Consider the following 13,928-nt stretch of genomic DNA (forward strand, 5'->3'; position numbering starts at 1 on the left):
ATCCACACAAACCTAATTCCACCTCTTACAACAAAAACAACAGGAAGTAACAATTACTTCTTCTTAATAGCTTAATATGAAAATTAATATTACCAACATCTTAATTGATTGAAATCCAAAAGTATGAGGAATTAGAAAGTTGTTCATTGTCATCCAATGGTCTCTCTAATTTGGTAATTGGAGAAATAGGTCCAATATTGTACAATCCATATACACTTTCAGCTTGTTTGTGACAGTGTCTTGCTGTGTTCAACATAATGGACTTGAGATCTTGCTTCTCCTATCTCAGCCTCTCTATTAGTAGTATTGTTTATTTCATGTTTTTACACCATACTATGGTTTTCAGAGCAGCTTACATATTTCAAAAGTATTTATATACCCAAAAGAAACATAGACAATTAAATTAGGAGGGGGGGCTTGTAAGAGAAATAAAGAGTGAGACTGAATGCTTTGCTTGACTTTGTAACTCTTGTATCAAGTTTGAAGAAGAGGACTTTATAAGTTACTCTTTCTCTGAGATGAATGCTTTTCCAAATTATCACAGCCAATGAACCAGATTCTTACCCTCACCTAATGTCTGTGCCACTGTCCAAGCAGAACCATTGTTCATTGAAACAGTTGGTGAATGACTTTATGGACAGACCATCTTAATACATACACCATTTCTATTTTGTTTTGTTTTTCTTTTTGTTTTCTTTTGTTTTTTTGTTTGTTTGTTTTTTGAGACTGGGTTTCTCTGTATAGTCCTGGCTGTCCTGGAACTCACTCTGTAGACTAGGCTGGCCTCGAATTCAGAAATCCGCCTGCCTCTGCCTCCTAAGTGCTGGGATTAAAGGCGTGCCCCACCACCGCCCCGGCTCACACCATTTCTTCAATGAATGTAACCTGTTCTCTGTGGGCTGAGAATAAAGTCATTCACTCAAGTCAAATAGCTTTGTCCATAGCAGGAAATCTGTATCCAAAAATCGTGCCTACAATTCATTCCTTGGTACAGCAGAACTGTCAACTCTCAGCTTAGGTACGATTGAAGTAAAATCCTTTGGTGATGTTAGGGTCATTGAAGTACAGTCTTATTACAATGAAATCCAATGTCTAAAAAAATGTTCTTATTTTGGGCTTATACCACAGTAAGAGCCAAGATTTTAAGCTCTACTAAATACAAAACAAACAAACAAACAAAAAGACTTTATATATTTATGTTCATTTAAGAAAATACTAGTAGTGATGTATTATTTTGAAATATACAGTTAATATGTTTAGAGTTATTTAAAATTTATATTGAGAAAAACATATTTTGAGTATTGCTATAAAAGCATCTACATAAGACTGTTAAATTGATTGTTGTTTTATATCAAACAACTTTTATAATACTGATTTTTATTGTTATAATATTTTATAAATTTTAAAGAATATGACAAAAAAAGATATTGTAGGTATTGAAGGGGGTTCTGGGAGGAGTTGGGGTACAAACGGGAAACAAGAATGTGATTTAATTCTATTTACTTAAAATCTGTTTTTGAATGCTAACCAACTCAGATAAATTGAAATCATGTAACTTTTCTCATCACAGTGCAATAAAACTTAAAACATAAATAAATAAAATGCATGACCTGACTGTCACTCTTACCCACTGTAGCTTACTAATAATCACTGCCAAATTATCCTGTCCTTGAATTTGTGGACTGCCGAGGAGCAGCCAACCTTTATCAAATTCTATCTCCTATTCTGAAGGTCTGTGAACTATAAAGCTTTCATATATATACACACCTTGAATTTGCCAGAGCCTCAAGCTTTTTATCATCCCTGCTCAGAAAACCAAGTGTTGAGAACGGCATGCTCCCAAGAGTTCTGGACAGAAGCAATAAGTTTGCCTGCCTACTGCTAGGAAGAGTATATCCCTTATCTGCTCAAGAAAACCACCAGATAGTTCTAAGAAAAAAACAAAGATCTCCCCTGACCTAAGCCTGGCAAATTAAATTATCAATAACCACAGACTCTAAACATATCAAAACTAGAGGAACTATAGGGAACCTAGTTCACAGGACAGAAGTCATTAGCCCCCCTCCTGGACACCACAAGTCAAGGGGAACGTCCCAAGGGCACCTGCATGGCTCATTAGGCCACCAGACAACCTGTCAGCAGGGCCAATTGTCGTGCTGCTCACTAATGCTGTGGAACTGACCGTGAGCCACAGATGAATCCACCATTTACACTAAACTAAAGGACTAAAGTTCAGCAGTACAAATGTATGACGCAGAAACAGAAATAAAGGAAGATCTACACTAATGCACTAACCAAGACAACACTGTACCTATGTGGGACCCATTTCTTCAGTTACCTAAATTTTCTACTTTTCTACAGTAACTATACATTGTTTTCAAAATAATTACTTTATGCTGTGTTAGCTAATGGCAGCAGTATGGGAATGGAAAAAAATGTAGAATTAGAGGTAGCAGCAAAATGAGGAGCTTGAAAAGCAGTTTCCTCCATACAGTAAAAACAGAACCTTGAGCACAGCACATATGTGAACCTAGCTGGGCATGAAGAAAAGAACACTGTACAGTGCCCAGCAGATAGCAGATACCAGCTCAAGTGCCAAGTAGTAACTGAGCCTCTTTGTATTTGTGGCTGCATCCAAAACTACAAAATGGTGTCATTTCATTTTGTATACCTGTCATTGGTGAGTATAGTATAGAGGTATGCCTCTCATATCCTCTGAGAAAGTGCTTTCTTCACTAACAGTGAACCCTTCTTGAGACAATACAAGAACTCAGTGGTTACTTTACTCCTCATGCCACCCAGGGTTTCAAGGTAGTAGTGGGTAGAAAGAAATCTGGACAGGAATGAGTTCCTTCCCCAGCACTGTGACTGTGGTTATGATGGATCTTGACCTCTCTCCTATAAAATGGGATGTCCTAGGCAGATGCTGCACTCTCAGACCCTGTAGGCACATTCTTAGAGCCTCCTGTGCCCAATCTCTCATAGTACATGGCAGCCTCCCCAGCAGGCTCCATCTGCTCTGGCTGAACATCTCCAGGCTCACTCAGGGTTTTCTCCTCTGCTTTGCTCTGTGGTGCATATGGGGTGTCAGGCTCACTTTTCTCCATACCTACTTCTTACTGGTCTGGCAGACTCAACACAAGTCTCACCCACCACAACAAGTTCTCTGTGAGCATGTTAGTCTTCTGTTACCACCCCATCCTTTTAAACAGTGTTTAAAATGCCTTTACAGAATGTCTTGAATTAAACTGGGAAATACATAGAGGAAAGAGCTTCAAATCTGAGACCATTTCTATATTCTGCATCTACCTCAACAAAATGGGGCCTGTTCTGAATAAGCATTTGCTTACACAACAGATGATAATCTGGCCACTGCTGAAGGAGTAAGAGAAGAAGTAACCAGCCAGGGAAGCACTTGACTAGAATCAGTTAGGCACTCAGAGCTAATTTTTCTTCCTTTCCCCCACCCCCTGATTTCTCTATTTTTGGTGACTACTCTTTCTCTACAAGGTGGTCTAGTGGGAGATGAAACTTACAACAGGCTATAAGCCTAACAGGACTTTGGGTGAGTCATAATCCCTCCAACTCAGACAATTTCAAATGAAGAACACTGTTCTTGCTCTTCTCTCTTATAGCCAGATGATAAAATGAGGCAATACATGAGAAAGGCTCTCTTCTGCAGAGCTACTAGCATTATTATTTTTGATAAGTCCTAGTTTCAGAAAGTACAACCTTAAAACAGCCCAAGAGATGGCAAGACATCAGTGCTGAGAGGAGATTTGATGATGACCATGCAAGTCCAACTCTTGGTACAGAATAGAGTGTCAGCAGGTTGCATGGCTGTTCCCTAAGGTAGAAAGACTCAGAAGCAGAGGTCAGGAAGGGTCATTACCCAGGCACTGCACATCTCATTGCCCATGCTGCTCTATCTGCTAAGTCAATCAGTTCCATAGACCTGAGCACACTGTGGGCCTCAGAATTTGGGTTCATTTATTTGACACTGCTAACAACTAATTTAAAAAAAAATCCCAACATTAAAACCTCTGTATTTCTCATATATGAGTCTAATTGTGATGATCTCTTTCATATTGAAGTATGTCTACCTAAGAGGTACAAAAGAAGAGAAAATACAGTGTGCCAAATAAAGTGGGATCTTCTTTATTTTGCTTGTTTGAGACATCTGTAGAAGTTAATTTAAGGAATATAATAAAATGTGAAGACAAACTATTGTATACTGAATATCAAAATATATTCCTAAATAATGTTGCAAAAGAAAAAAAATAAAGAGCATCACTGGTATAAGATTTGCACAGATGCGTTTTACAAGAGAAGTAGTTTTCTAATAACAATAAAGAAACCTCTAATATTACAGGTAACAAAAAAGAGACAGAGAGACAGAGAGGGAGAGGATTTTCAGAATTATCCCTGAAGGGGTGCTACCTTTAATTCTATTTCAGAACAAAATCACCCAGATGATCAGGTAGTCAGGGTGGTGTGTGCAGAGTAAATGAGAGGTATGTATTTGTATGTACACATGTACATACTGCATTATGGTGGGACGTGCCTTCTAATATTAGTTTACAAAGCTAGTTAGTTACAAAATCAATTAAAGAACACTTATCCATGAAAGATCACCATTCTAACAAGCAGTCCCATCAAAATGTCTTCTTATATATTTTATTAAATGTCTAGCTATATTTAGCTTTATTAATTTGTATAACTGTGGCTTTTCATAATTTGTAGTACAGTTCTTAGGTGGCTAGAAATTTTATACATTGCTGATTCACACACATAAATACAAAATTTGTATTGAACATCTCTCAGCAATATCCTACATTTCTTGCTATTTTTTATAGAAGCAATAGGATATGGAGGAGAAAAGAGACTCTCATTACAAAGGCAGACCCTCTTAAAATCAAGGCTATCCTGTTCTAAGCAGGGACCTGCTACTAAAACATCCTGGTGCACAGTTTTGAAAGCTCTGAGTCTGAAAGCACTGCAATGGCTGATTGACTTAAAAACAACACGAGAAGCAGGGAGCACACTGATGCTAAGTGGCTGGCAGCATTCCAGAGTTGCTTTTAGGACGCAAAACTCCTATGGCTACTAAGTCTCATCCCACACCACTCTTAGGCTTCATTTATGCCAAATGAACCAGGTCTTACAACATATAGAAATGAACTCAGTAGCACACTATCCACATGCTCTCTAAACCACTCAAATCCTTTAGATCATGTCTTATTTGTGGAAGCTAAACATACACAATAGAATCTTCCTAAAAAAGGCTTACACTTTATATACCTTTCTTGGAATATAAAATTTATTAGTCATAATATATATATTTTCTACAAGTTCAATAACTCTAAAAGTGGGATTAAGGGAAAAAAACATAATGCACATACAGTCTCAGCTCAATTTCCCAAGAAAAACAAAAAGAGACAAAAAGTAAGTACACAAATGAATGATCACAAAAATAATGCTTCACTGGAATGAAGACCACAGCAAACAATTCTTGAAAATAAAATAAAGATCATCACCTTGCCAATTTGCTAACATTAAAAGGTTACAATTAAAGTTAAATGAAGTTTTTGAAAAAACTTGTTGCCATTATGCAGTGGATTATTTACAAACAAAACAAGCCTCATTGCATTTCAGTTATCCCAGAGTTCTTATACTTGTACCTCTCCCCATAAATCACTTCTTGTGCTATGAATACTAAGGACTGCTTAGGAGTTTGTGTATGTTTTAGTATTCATGCCTATAGAAAATGTCAATTCCCCAGAGATACTATCTTCAGCCACTTAAACCAAATGTAAAACACATCTAGCAACAAATCTTTTAAGTAGTAAAATGCTTCTAAACAAGATAGGTCCACATCTATTTAAATTTAGAGTTGAAACCAAGGGTTATCAAATCATAAAGCCAGATATTCATATGTTATTTATTTAAGCCAAATATATTAATACTTAAATGCAACTTCAACAGTATTGAATTAAATACCAACCATTCTTAATCATAGTTTATGTCTGATAACCAAAATCAAAAATTTAGTGCCACACAAAACACATCTCACAAACTCTGCAACACATAGCTCTAAGCTTTAAACTTTTTGATAGTGTCAATAAAATTCCCAGGAAAGGAGAATCGTGCAACTCTCCTTGGAGCAGAGGTGCATTAAATCATGGTTAAACAGACAGAATGTTAAGAATGGCATGGCTTTTATTTTCTATAGCAGGTTTATTACAACTCCTTTTTTTCTTTCTTTCTTTTTTTTTTTTTTTGGACTAATAAAATTTGAAAATCTGACACTACCTGTCCACATAGAAGGGAAAACAAAACTTGGTCAAAGTCTGTAGAACTTCCTGTGGAAAGAAAGAGAGATAATTTAAACATCTATTGGGACCAATAAATCTAACATTAATCACAGAACACCATCTAGAAACTTTACCCTAAAGAAAGAGAAGACAGATGAAGAAATATGTGCTTTATCAATTACACGGGAGGAGTACGAGGCAGTCAATCATGAGAAATAATAAACATGATCAAACTTCATTAAAAATGAAAAATTAATCAAGAATCACACATGGGCAAGCAGCAGGAACCATGCAGGAAAGCTCCGAGGGGAGGGAGGTGCTTGGGTTGCCGCGTGTTAACACCCCTCCAGGGACCATCTCCAGCCTGACCATATGGATCAGAGTGAATAACACTGAGCCACATGGGTTTGGCCTGGCAGGGCCGCTGTTGCTGGCACTGTTTTTGCCTGTTACCTAGGAACAGAGGGGGCCAGGATTAGACAAGGCTTCTCAGCATCAATAGGCCAAATTATAGCAGAGTGGAAAGCTAACTTGGAGATAATTGTTCCTGGAAATTCTTAACTTCATTTTTAGAATTTAAAACTTCATTTAGTTGCTTTATCAAGAAGTTGTCATACAGTAATTTTAGAAACCAAACTGACCACTGTTTTTAGTTAAACATCATTATCTTAATTAGACATACTTACCTGTTTTAAACACATAAAAATGTTTTTACAAATGCTGAGGCACATCAAGGCAAACATACCATTCAGGAGAAGGCAAAGAAATAGCAGTATCTCGAAACTTATGTATAAAAGACAGTGTTCTTACATTAAGACAAGAACATTGGGACATGCAACATAATATGGGTGGGGAGCTTTCCCTAACAGACACATTTTATACACACATACACGAGCTCAGCTAACCATATATACAAGTAATTAACCTCCTTCATAGAGTTTTCTGTATCTTGATTTAATTTGACCACAGGCTTCAATAGCCTACAGCTGGTGCTTAACATAAAGTCACTGACCAGTGTTATAAAAGTTATAAGTTTTTAAAAACTATTCCTTTCATGAATTTGATTTTGTTTTTAACTATTTAAAATCCCAACCTCAAGACAAAATGAAGAACACTTTTTTTGGGGGGGGGGGTCATTGGAAACTGGTTCAAATTAAAACAATCCTGCCTGTTGCAAATACTAATCCAAGTGATAAATTAAAGATCAGTTTACAAATGTAGCACTTTTCAAACCAATAATAATGAATTATCAATGCTAACTGAATTGATGCTTCTTGCTTCATTTATTTTTAAAACCAGTTATATCATTCAAGAAATAAACCACATCAATCTAATAACCCACTCAGTGAAGCAGAAATCACATTGACTTGCTCTGCCAGTGTGTGTTCTGCCAACACAATTCAACTGTGCATATCCTAGTTTTAATATCATCTTGGATTGGGTCTACATACATCACAGCACTGTTAAGGCATGCCATAAAATAGTAATGACTGAAAAAGTAGCTAAGAATATAAGCATATTTTGAGAGGAATTACCTACCAACTGGACATTCTTGGAAGCATTCAGCAGTCTATCTATTGTGGTTTTAAACCAGTATGTGTAGCTAAAATAGGGCATTATATAGGAATCAGCTTCTCTGTACATATTATTATCAGTCAGATGCTGAAAAAGAGACTGTATAAAACACTCATTTTAATGGAATTATAAAAATATATTTTCCATATACAAGACTCCCATGACACCATGATAACACCAAAAGGCAATTCAATACACTTAATTCACTCAATACAACTTAATACACATTCTTTAAAAATACCATGTGCTCATTCATTGCCAACATTAGCAGCTACAAAGACAGCCATCTTTTACTCCTCAGAAGTTTCGGGTACTTCTCTACTCTATGCTGGAGTTGTGCTGGCAAAAGGCCTCAAAAGATTTTTGAAAGAAAGGACCCCCATGGCTACAAGAAAGCATTGTGCTCTACAGCAGAGTCAAAGGAATCCAATATGCCCAACTTATTACTCACTACAATATAGAAACTACTTGCCACTTTCTTATGTCAAAAGTAATGACCAATCATGAACTTAGCTGTCAAATAATATGAGAACAAATATGGAAATGACCAGTATAGGCTGAGTATTACCCACCTCCCACAAACTCTCCTTTTTATACAACAAAGTAGTAGGGTAGGAGAGATGAGGAAAGAGGGAATGTAGGAAAATGCAGGCTCGTGTTTGCATATTACCGTATGTTTTTTCATGTTTGTGATACCATAAGAGCTTGATATTTCAATTTAAGTCAAACAACATGGTAGTGTGCTGTCAGAGGGGCAAAATGAGCATCTATCTGGTAATAGGCATAATCACATGATTTCAATCAGAACTAAAATATCTACTTCTGGGTTTGGGGAAAGAAAGACAAGAGAGGGGAACAAACAATGTTCTTTGTAAAAATAAAAGCTGCCAAAATAAACCAATTTTCTGCATACTGATGCTTGCATTATATATAAATATTCAGTTACCTTATCGTCTTTGTCCAAAGAAAAACACAATTATTCAGATATGGAAAGACCACTCTCCAAGGGAGGGGGGAATAAAACCCTGATTTGAATATTTTTTGAGCCTTCTAGTTACTGCAGAGTATCCCAGAATCTTTCAACACTAATTTTACCAGGGAAACAATCACTGACCAGTTACCAACCCCCCTTTCTCTCAACAACTATGTCTGTCTAGGGAACTTGGTTTGTAGATGTCAATTTTGCTGTTTTTCTCCCCCACACAAGCTCTTTCAGCCAGCCAGTCTCAGCTTAGCCTCCACTCCTTTAACATAAAGGGGATCTCAGAAATGCAGGGCAGCTGATGAAATGTAAACGACCTCATTGTAAAGGCGGGGGTAGGGAGGACTGTGTGCCAGTTCTCTAGATCAATTCCCAAGTTTATATTTTCACAAATCTTTTTATATACAGTTTGATTTTTTTAAACATTTTAATGAGCAAAAATAAATAAATAAATAAAAGTGAATCTATAGTAGCCAGTCACCACAGTTAAAGTGCAGGGCATGAACTAGATCCCAGGAGGGAACCAGTACACCATGTCACCACTGGCTTTAGGACATTCGCCACCTGGTTCCATGTCCCCAGGTTCCAACTCTTTTCATAATCAAAACACTGCTGACATTATAAACCCCAGATGGGTTTTCTAAAATCCCTCCCAATCAATATATCCAACACATAACTTATTGGAGACAACACTGAGCTCATTGATTAAGGTGAGTTTGGTGGCAAAGTTTTCAAAATAAATGAGACAAGAAAATAGCAGTCAACCTCTTTGTGTCACCAGACAATTTATGAAATAGGTAATTTCCAAAATGCTTTTCTTTCTAACGAAATATATGATTTTTCATGTGGGAAGAAACAGGAGCAGGGAGGGGAGCAGTCACACAACCCTTTCAGTTATGCATATATTAAACAGCCAGCTGTATAAGAGAAGGAAAGCAACATCCACCAAGCTCTGTCCACCAGGAGACTAAGCCAACACAGCCAAGGCAGGATGAAACAATGGAAATCAGAAATGAGCTCAGGGCTAATCTTGGTCCACTCTGGGTTCATCTTACCTAATGGAAAGTCTCACCTCAGGTCAGAAAAGTCCATCAAGAGAATGTTCCTCACTGTGGAGAAAGAGGGGTAGGTTCCAACACTGAGATATTCTCTTAAGAACTAAGTCAAGCTGTATATTTATAATATCTATCATAGAGTCCTATGTGAGAGTAAAGCTTGAAGACTAAATTCAATGACTTTAAGACTGTTAATTATGAGGTTTGACTGTGTCTCTCTAAATGTGGGCTTTGAAGGGATATAGGCAATCCTGTAACAGACAACCTTTCCTAAGCCAAATACTTTGTTTTATATTCAATAGAACCTATAAACAAAAATAACTTCTATTTAGCAGATGAACACAGCAGTCAGACATAGACATACATACCCCACAAGTAAGCATCCTCTGAAGGACAAATGTGCCAGCTGACCTTACAGTGTCTCCTGGAAGTAAGGAACACTGAAATGAGGCACAGCCGCCATAATTAGAGGAAGAAGGGGGAAAGATGTGCAAGAAAACATCTAAGAAGTACTGAGAATAAATGAATGTATTTTAAAATATGTAAAACTACAATTAGCCTTTCAGTGCACCCTAAAAGCTTACAGAGCAGCTGATAATTTACCTTGGGGGAAGAGAGGATAAAAAGGAGGGCAGACAGTGGGAGAACATTTCCTCAGTTTTTTTATATTTAATTTATTTGTTAATTTCAAAATCATAGGTACGTGAGGAAAAGAGAAGCTCAAATTCCTACCATGCTGTGTTCAGAATGTTTTTAGAAGCGTGAGGAAAAGCTGACCTTCCTACTCCTCCAAGGGAGAGCAGCATCACTGATGGGACAGGAAGCCGTTGACTGATCGTAATACCCAAGCTGAAAGTTACAGAGCACACACAATCCAAACATACAAAATGCTAACAGAATTTGTACTTTAGGCCATTTCAAGTTAAAGCCAGGACTCCAGGGAAAAGTTTTTAATGTTTATGATTAAGAACAGTAAAGCAGAAGCTCCTGGAAACTTAATTAGCAGCAAGTTCAAGGATGTTAGTCAGAAGTTTCCTAACTGTAAAATCAGTAAATAAAATTTTATTTTTCAATATAAGCATCAAATTAAATTCAAGATCCATATCATAATTAAAATCTCTTATTTTTCCTCTCCCAGTGAGAAAAAGAGGCTTTGAATAAGGGGTTTTACAGAATGGGCCTTTCAACACTGAACATAAAAGCCAGGTCAGTTTTTTAACAATACTGCTCAAATGTACTATGCTAATTTTCTCTTTTGGGAATATTCAATATTTACTCCTAGCTTACTTTTTATAAATTTTAATTTTTATTAATGCATATAATTTTGAATTATACCTAACATTTAGAGTCAATAGAAACATAACATTAGAATCAAGTAAATTCATCATAATCTAAAAATGTATCATAAAATTTCTTTCATAGAATCTTATTTTAAAACTCATGCTGGGAGCAAACCCAGGGTCTTGGGCATTTCAAGTGAGTACTCTACCAGAGAATGGCCTTCCTAATATTCTCAACATATATTAACTTTTTATATACATTATCAAAGACTTTTAAAAATCCATGTTTGCCCAGCAGTGTATGACCTCAAGTCTAAAGTAAAAATCTAGGTTTTGTTTGTTTGTTTTTTTTTTTTTTAACAAATTTAGTGTTCTTTCCTTTCATCCAAATAATTCCCTACAGACAAGTTATTCTGTGGTCACAATATTAAAAAGCATCCTCTATTCCAAAAGTTCATCTAATGAACTTTAAACTACAGAGCAAAGAGTTAAAAACTGGAGAGGCCTGTGTCAAATGCCAATACAATTTTTAAGGTTGGTGTCAAATAGTTTCAAACTGAACAAATGATTTGGTTACCATTTCATACAATTAACATTTTGTGACATCAGTGATACAGTAGACTTTACTTTACCCCTCTAAATTGTTTTAGCTTGACCATTCCCTTAATCATTTATATTCCCATTATCTGAGCAAGTGTGTTACCAACAATTCTAAAAGGAAAGGAAAAAGGCCCCAAGTCAGCAAATACCAAAGCAACAGGGTTGCTGCAGGAAAACCACAAACACAATTTGCCTCAAGAAGTCATCTGCCCTCAGGAAAATTCTACTAAGAGAAAGAAAGAGAGAAAGAGAGAAAGAGAGAAAAAGAAAGACAGAAAGAAAGGAAGGAAGAAAGGAAGGAATGAGGAAAGAAGGAAAGAAGAAAAGAAAACAAGAAAAGGAAAAAAGAGCACTGATAAAAATACTATTTTGTAAGCATATTAAAAGCTGTCAGCTTTTAAATATTTTAAATGCACACAAAAATGTGCACAGATGGGCATCTTTTCTGCTCACATTAGTCTAGAAAAAAATCTTTCATTATCAAGCTCAAAGTCCTTGAATTTTTTAAACTTAATTGTGCCTCTATTTCTTAGAATTCACACCCCAAGGCCAAAGCTTTCCTGCCACCAGTCCTTCAAATCTGACTTGGACATTACACGGGAGGAGGCTCCAAGCCTCCCTGAGGTCTCACTCCTTTTACAACACACGAAAAAGCAGTCGATAATGGGCCCATGCTGAATTCACTGCTCCCCACGTCTCCTCTTGGGACACAAGCCTAGCAGATGTGATAAAAACTGTGTCAGAGAAGTGGCTCTAGTTTGTGCCTTAATGACAACTTAAACCTCTAAACCAATACAACCAAAAGATGAACATAGCTGCCTGTTACCTCTCTCTGCTGCCAATCTTCCAATACCTTGGAACTAAATTAGCGTCTCTCCCCACAACTTCCCCTGCTGCCCCTCAAAATCTATTCTAATTTTAAAAGATAAATGAGTTCAGAAAATACACTGGTGGCACAAGTGTCTGGGTGCTGTGTGTGTAGATGTCCTATAATTAAGCACTGACACATATTTCATAGAGTTTGTATTTTCTCAAGGAATGATTGAACATTCAGATGTCATAAAAGACTGTCTACTAAACTCCCTCTGATCACCCACCCCAGTACCCATATTCACATATACCGCTGGGAGAGTTACAGGCGCCAAAAAATGCTTAAAGGTCTAAAGATTATTTTTAAACATGTTCAAACATAGGAGAGGTAATATTCTGAGTTAATGAAACATTCTAATTATTAAAATTTACACAGGACAATTTCTTAAACCATGGGCGGTTATACTTTTCTTTTAATTCATAAGAACTCTTTGTCTTATCTAATGATATGGTACCATAAAAATCTATTTAAATGTGTACCTCTGATAACATTTTCTAAATTCTATAATTCAGCATTCAGATGATGGGTCTTTTTACCCAGTATCTTGAAAGCCTATTCAGCCACAATTGCATACCCACTTAATCAGCAATCATTGTTCTGGGATGTGAGACTTTGTTGTCAAGACAAGCACCAAAACCTTTAAAAAAAAATTTTTTTTTTCAGAACTGGCATAAGAAAAAAGTGATCTTTGTCAGACAAGGACAAATTTATGCAAATCTTTTATAAACATTCACAAACATTTATTTAGCTTTTGAAATGTTGGCCTCATTTGAGAGCATGAAAATGAGGGGGAAGTAGGAAAACGCAAAGGACAGCTTAGAAGCTGGCACGCTACATAAATATTCAGAAGGAAGATTATAGGATTCATGTTAGGCTGTCTTAGGCTTCTCCAAAGTCCACATAGAATAGCAAAGAACAAAACTAACGAGAAGTGCAGCAGATGTTAGACAATGCATCGGCCTCTTTTCCTCTCTCACTTGGCTATACTTGGACGCTTTTATATTTCCTTTCAATATGGTTAGGTCATTCAAGGATTCTCCTATAGACTCTGTATTGTGGTTACAGATCTATAAGCTGGGGGTCTGTCAGCTTTCCAAAAGTTTCCAATGAAAAGGCATTATGCAAATTCTACCTCTCTTACCCTCTTTCAGGGGGAAAAAAAGCCTCCAGTATGCAGTCATCAGAGTATTGGAAGCCCCAGCCTTCATTTCTGTATGGCTGTGTTTGCCTCAGGGCCACGCTGCTTGTTTT

General features: G+C 36.7%; 1 protein-coding gene across 17 annotated transcripts in view; it reads right to left on the minus strand.

Annotated features, from left to right (window-relative positions):
* Dennd1a (DENN domain containing 1A) overlaps positions 1-13,928 on the minus strand; it is a 486,221-nt gene that overhangs the window by 333,252 nt on the left and 139,041 nt on the right. For 11 of the 17 annotated variants that reach the window (XM_031370095.1, XM_031370090.1, XM_031370085.1 and 8 more), the window contains one exon: positions 6,313-6,362. The exons of the other annotated variants lie outside the window; for them this stretch is intronic. In XM_031370095.1, the coding sequence (XP_031225955.1) occupies positions 6,313-6,362 (50 nt within the window). The remainder of the gene's footprint in view (positions 1-6,312; positions 6,363-13,928) is intronic. 17 annotated transcript variants of the gene reach the window in all.

The sequence above is a fragment of the Mastomys coucha genome, unplaced genomic scaffold (assembly GCF_008632895.1).
Source record: "Mastomys coucha isolate ucsf_1 unplaced genomic scaffold, UCSF_Mcou_1 pScaffold15, whole genome shotgun sequence".
NCBI classification, from domain to species: Eukaryota; Metazoa; Chordata; class Mammalia; order Rodentia; family Muridae; genus Mastomys; species Mastomys coucha.